General features: G+C 34.1%; 1 protein-coding gene across 3 annotated transcripts in view; it reads right to left on the reverse strand.

The window, feature by feature from the left end:
• LOC148939986 (GPN-loop GTPase 3) overlaps window positions 1-5,342 on the reverse strand; it is a 76,820-nt gene extending 71,478 nt beyond the window's left edge. The window contains exon 1 of one of the 3 annotated variants that reach the window (XM_089106467.1): window positions 5,194-5,226. In XM_089106467.1, coding sequence (XP_088962593.1) covers window positions 5,194-5,211 — 18 coding nt within the window. In that variant the 5' untranslated portion in view covers window positions 5,212-5,226. Of the gene's footprint in view, window positions 1-2,883; window positions 3,011-5,193; window positions 5,227-5,319 lie in introns of those variants that run through there. The other 2 variants (XM_089106468.1, XM_089106466.1) reach the window with 2 other exon arrangements.
• Window positions 5,343-6,000: the final 658 nt, after the last annotated feature.

Below are 6,000 nucleotides of genomic sequence, written 5' to 3' on the forward strand. Positions count from 1 at the left end.
TGTCCTCCTCAAAAACATAATTTCCTTCTCGAAATCAAATATGCTGAACAAAATGGCTATCTTAAAATTTTTATTGGATGTCTTTGGGGAAATGGTAGGCGTGGAAGAGGTGTTAGTTGCCTTCCAATCACTTTTGACTATTGAAAAGGGCACAAGCCACTCCAATTTCCAATCAAATGAGCCCCTTTCGAAGTTTCTAAGACAACCACGAAGTGCCCTGGTCTAAGACCAAGAAAAATAAACAAAAATAAATAATACTTTGTGCCAACATTGTTCTTTACTTAGGCAGCCATACTGCGCCACCTATGACAACAGGAAAGCAAATATTATATGTGTTTATAATCCAGATGGAAATAATGGACTGATGGGACAAAGAATAGAAGAATCTATCAGTAAAATTCCAGTTAGAGAAGATTTGATATTAGTTAGTGATATGAATACACACAGCAGATCTTGGTGCAAATGCAGAATTATTTATAATTCTGGTAATAGCCTAGAGAATTGTTTAATAAACAATTCAATTTCTTTAGGGGTACTTAGTGGCTTGCCAACAAGGCTAAACCCTCAGACAGGAGAGACAACAACAATTGACTTGGTATTATGAAGCCCAATGATATACACTAAATTAAACATACACTAAATTAAACATAGTATGTGATGCTTTAAGTGAGTTGTCTTGTGATCATTATCCTATATTATGCACTCTTGATGAAGAAGGTCCTCACTGGGGCAACATGAAAAAAAATTTAAGATAAAAAATGTGAACTGGCCCCTTCTTACTGGGGCATTTGAAGAATTTGGTGTGAAGTCATTAATAGACGAAGAAGTAGAATTGTCAAGGACAATTGAATTATATCAAGACACAATAATGAAAATAGGCAAAAATAGTGCCATGTAGAGAATTGAGAGCTCACAAAACCTCTACCTGGTGTAACAAAGAATGATTTGAAGCCAAGCAGGATTTCATGAAAAGGAGAAGAACATATGATTTGGAATCGAGTCTACATAATCATATTGAAAAAAAAAACAGAGCATATGCCAAGTTCCAGAAAACAGTGCCTTTAGAAAGCCAACTACAAAAGTGTATGAATTTATAAAAAAAAGATAAACAATGGACCTATTTCAAGCAGAAATAACCCTCCAATAATGTATGGTACTACAGTTCTTGTAAACAAAAAGCAAAAAGTTGAAAGTCAGCAAGCTTGGGACACAGGGAAAAGATGAGCCATGTAACAGACCTTCCTCTGAACAAGAACAGAGGAATGTAATAAGAAAATTGCCAAATACATCTCTGGGTCCTGATGAGATATTACCACAATTTGTTAAAGCACTCCCTACATCTTGGCTAAAAGTATTATTGGGAATAATAAATGATGGATGGAAGATGGCAAAATTTCCCAGATGTATGGAAATACGAAGAAGCAGTAATGTTACCAAAGCCTGGAAAAGATCCTCTAAAGATTAAAAACCACAGATACATTACCCTCCTCCCTGTGGTTGGAAAAGTGATGGAAAGGATGATAAAAAAAAAGGCTAGAAGTTGTGATGGACCAAAAAAAAATCCTGAAAGACATCCAATGTGGCTTTTGTAAAAACAAAAGTGCAGAGGACAGTCTTACATGCTTAAAATAGGAGGCACTATTTGCTTTGCAAAACGGATGGATACTAGCAGCTTTTTTATTAGATATTAAGGGTGCTTTTAACAACATGCTTCATAGAAAAATGATTGGATGCCTAATAATAGCCGAAATCAAAGGTCAAATGCTAATGTTATTGGAGGATTATCTGAAAGGAAGAAGAGTCAAAGTAAGAATTGGAGAAATATTATCAGAGACTACAGTGTACCCCAAAAGAGGGGTCCCTCAAGGTTCAGTCCTGGGCCCTGACATGTATAATATAGGATCATTTGACGTTCCTATTAGTGAAAAGGATGATGGAGGAACTGTTTTTGCGGATGATAATAATGTCTGAGTTATGGCTCGAGACACCTACCAATTAAAGAAATTAATGGCCCATGTCTTAGAGAAATTAGACAAATGGGCTAAAGAAAGCAATTTGAAATTTTCATCAGCAAAAACAAAAGCAACTGTGTTCACTAGGAAAATGATTGGAGCCCTCCCAAAGATATATCTGAATGAAAATCTAATAGAATATGTGAATGAAGCAATAATACTAGGCATAGTGGGGGGCAATAAGCTAACCTGGAAGCATGCCTGAAACAAATAAATATAACAAGAGTTTAGCTTATATATCTGGAGGTTTATCAGCAGAATGCTTTATTCAATATTATACCATACAAAATATATTATGCCTAAAGTGGAATACTGATCAACAATATATGTAACAGCTTGCCATTCCACAATTGTGAGATTGGATGTAATCCAAAATTCAGCCATAAAGATAGCATTTGGAGCCAGGAGAACTACACCTGTTAGCTTTCTGTTATCAGAAAGTGGTCTATTAGACTTAGAGACAAGAAAAAAATGAGAATAATCACGTATGTGCAGAAGATTTGGATTAACGAAAACAACCATCCAGTTAAGGCAAAAATTATTAAACCTGGACAACAAGTAACTGCCAATGCATGCAAAGCCAGACATTAATTTAATTGTATCTATAGTTTCACCTTCCCTTTGGTCACATTTTTGGAAAGTATATCAGGAGAATATGGGGTTTGATTGTGGACTAAAGTAGTCATCAAATTTTGCAATGTATACACTTATTAATGTCTTTTTCATCAGCTGCTAGTGTCCAAGTGCTGCACACATCATGTCCTTTTTCTCCAAGCCAAATTAGCGGATATGAACACTTTATTTTCTCATTTTTTCCACTCAATGGTCCATCAAACATTATATTAGCATGAATTTTAAATCAGATCCACACCTCTTTTAGATTGTCAGATTCCCAATTCAGCCCAGGATATGGGACATTGGTATCCATCTTCTACTCTGACACCATGTAACAATTTGTCTCTTTAAATATTTACTTCCAGAAACCCAGGTTACAAAACCTGAAATAATACAGTAATAAGCAAACCACAAGGCAAGCATAAGCAAAAGCACAACAATATATATAGCATCACACATACACAAAGTAAGCAGGCAAGTAAGGAATATAACAGAATCATAGGGAATGAAATTCCAGACATGTATGCTAAGTCTGCAGTTGAAGTTGGAATAAGTTTGAATGAATTTGACATCCCTCTAGAATATATGACGCTTGGGAAAGTAATTCAAGAATTGAACCAAGAAGGGTATCTATCAAACAGGGATTTGACTAGAATTTTTTTTTCACTTTGAAAAATCAAAGGAAAATGGAAACTAAATCACATAAAGAATTAAATAGATTTGAAGCAAAGAAAATATTCCACCTTCATTCAAACCATGCAGGAGTTGGATATTACAAAGCAAGAATTTGGGGAGAAAGTGACAATTGTCCCAAATGTGGGAGCTTAGAGACAGTTGAATGCTTGTTAATGAAGTGCCATTTGAGTGAAGAAGAAGGACAAGAAATAGTGGAATTTTTTAGACTTAAGAGAAGGCAGCCAAGCCTAAATTTATTACTTCATGGATTTTAAAGTGAAGAAGAAAATTGTGTGATTACAAGTCTTGTAATAGAGTTCTTGAAGAAAAATGGAAGAATTATGGACATTTAAAAGCAGTTCATAAAGAAGAAACTTTATATGTGCTTGAAGAATAAGACATGAAGATTAGATAGCCACTTAAGTTCCTGGGGTGTACAGCAAGAAGGGTAAATTTGCAGGTGGCATGATAATTTAGCTAGGATGAAAGTACAAACATCTTAGATGCCTTTTTTTATGCTCTTTCATAATTCAATAATTGCTTCTGTTGCAAATTGCATCTTGAGCCCTTAAAGGGGCCCCAAAGGTATTTCATTTTTGTAACCACACAAAGAAGTTATCAACAGCAGTTAAGTTATTGAAAAGTTGTTTAAAACATATAACTAGTTTATAAATAAGTTGTTCAAGAGTTATATATTCCAAAAATATTTATTTATAACAATACAAACCTTATTTATTGGGCAACACAAATACGAACTGTGCTGTCAACAATTCAGGGTATATTCCAATTTGGGTATATATTTGCACATTAGGGTGATTGGGGTGGGTAAATTTTGGTAAATTTCTACCAAATGATATTATTGAGTTAGGAATAAAGTGAATACACCATTCGATGCCTTTTTTATGCTGATTATGAATATAATAATCACTTCTATCAGAAATGAATTTCAGCCCCCCTATATATGCCTATTCATGGTTAGGTTAGGTTATAGAAATATATACCCTGAATTGGCATATATAGGGGGGGAGGAGCTGAAATTCATTTCCAATAGAAATGATTATTATATTTGTAATCAGCAGAAAAAAAGGCATTGAGTGGTATATTCACTTTATGTGTAAGTCAATAATATGATTTGGTAGAAATTTACCTAAATCTCATGGTAACTTTGATGTGGACCATATAATTTAGTTAGGATGAAATTGAAAACATCATTTGATGATTTTTTTATTCTCTTTCATAATTCATATAAAATACCTTTTGGGCCCCTTTAAGGGCTCAAGATGCAATTTGCAACAGAAGCTATTATTGAATTATGACAGAGCATAAAAAAAAGGCATCAAATGATGCATTCACTTTCATCCTAGCTAAATTATTGTGCTACCTGCAAATTTACCACAAGTGGGGAATCATCCTGTTCCTGAATCCTGAACTTGTGAACATTCATTGCCTAAACATTGAAGTCTGGCTAGACACATGTCTATACATGGGATTCTACCTAGAAAAACATGTGAAGGCTATTTTATTGAATTACAAAAGAGCATAAAAAAAAGGCATCAAATGACATTTTTGCTTTCATCTTAGCTAATATAGAGTGCCATTTAGAAATTTACCATAATTTCTTTCTTTTTATTCTAGCATGTCTCTTTCTGATGAGCCACAGTTCTTAACCTTCATGAGAGTATGAAATAGGGAATCTAATGGTAGGATACTTTTCTTTTTGTTTTAAATACCTTTGTGAATGAAACCACAAAACTGATATCAATGAGCACAAACACGGCAAATGTAGGCCTACTATGATTCCTCCATAAGATCTTCTTTCCTAAACTAGGCTATTAGGCTACCAAGCTGTTTGATATTGTAAGCTAAAATAGGCTTGTAGTGGGCTTTATACTTTCTTGGTATGGGTCATGTAATGCACTCTTAGCGAAAACATTATTGAATATTTATGAGTGATTTAAAATAATTTTTAGTGTTTTCTTCGCATAGTTTTCAGCTCTTAAGCACTATACAGTCTTACTTTTTTAAACCAAGCAGACAACCTCGTGTTGAGGATTCGAAATTGAAGTAGAAAACTTTAAAGTGAAATCTTTAAATAAAAGAAAGAAAAGAAAATTAAGCGAAGATTCAACTTAAAGAAAAACTTATATAATACAAATTTAAATTCAAAATTCATTTTTCATTTTAATTTTTAGCTTCAACGTCGGTATTTAGTAGGGTGATTTATTGGTCAGTAATTTTGAAAAATAAATTCCAAGGAGTCCCGTACAGGGTTGCCGCCATTCAGGATTAATCCCGGTTTTCCGGGATTTTCTTCGCAGTCCGGTATTTTTTTTTGTGTCCGGGATTTTTAGGATTTCTTGTAAGAAAAACCAAGATTTTTTTGCTATAAAAATCTCTGTTTTCGTTTGTTCCCTCTGGATTTGCGCTTGTACACTGGGGCAACGATTTTTTCGTTCGGGATTTGACTTTTGAAAATTCGACTCTAATGTAACGACGAGCGGCGAATTCAAAACAAAACAGTGATGATTTTCTTTTCTTATGATTGTACTTAATATTGCCCCGTGTAATGCCTTGGGCAAAGTTAATCTCAGAGAAGGTAATTAAAAAGCGTACGGCATTGTGCTTATTCTGTTAAAAAGGATACTTATTTCAAAAGGATGCTTTTGTATAACGGATGACAGTTCCGCTGTCCGCTTCT

The sequence above is a fragment of the Artemia sp. Qi Xiang Cuo genome, chromosome 20 (assembly GCF_049724085.1).
Source record: "Artemia sp. Qi Xiang Cuo chromosome 20, ASM4972408v1, whole genome shotgun sequence".
Lineage (NCBI taxonomy): Eukaryota > Metazoa > Arthropoda > Branchiopoda > Anostraca > Artemiidae > Artemia > Artemia sp. Qi Xiang Cuo.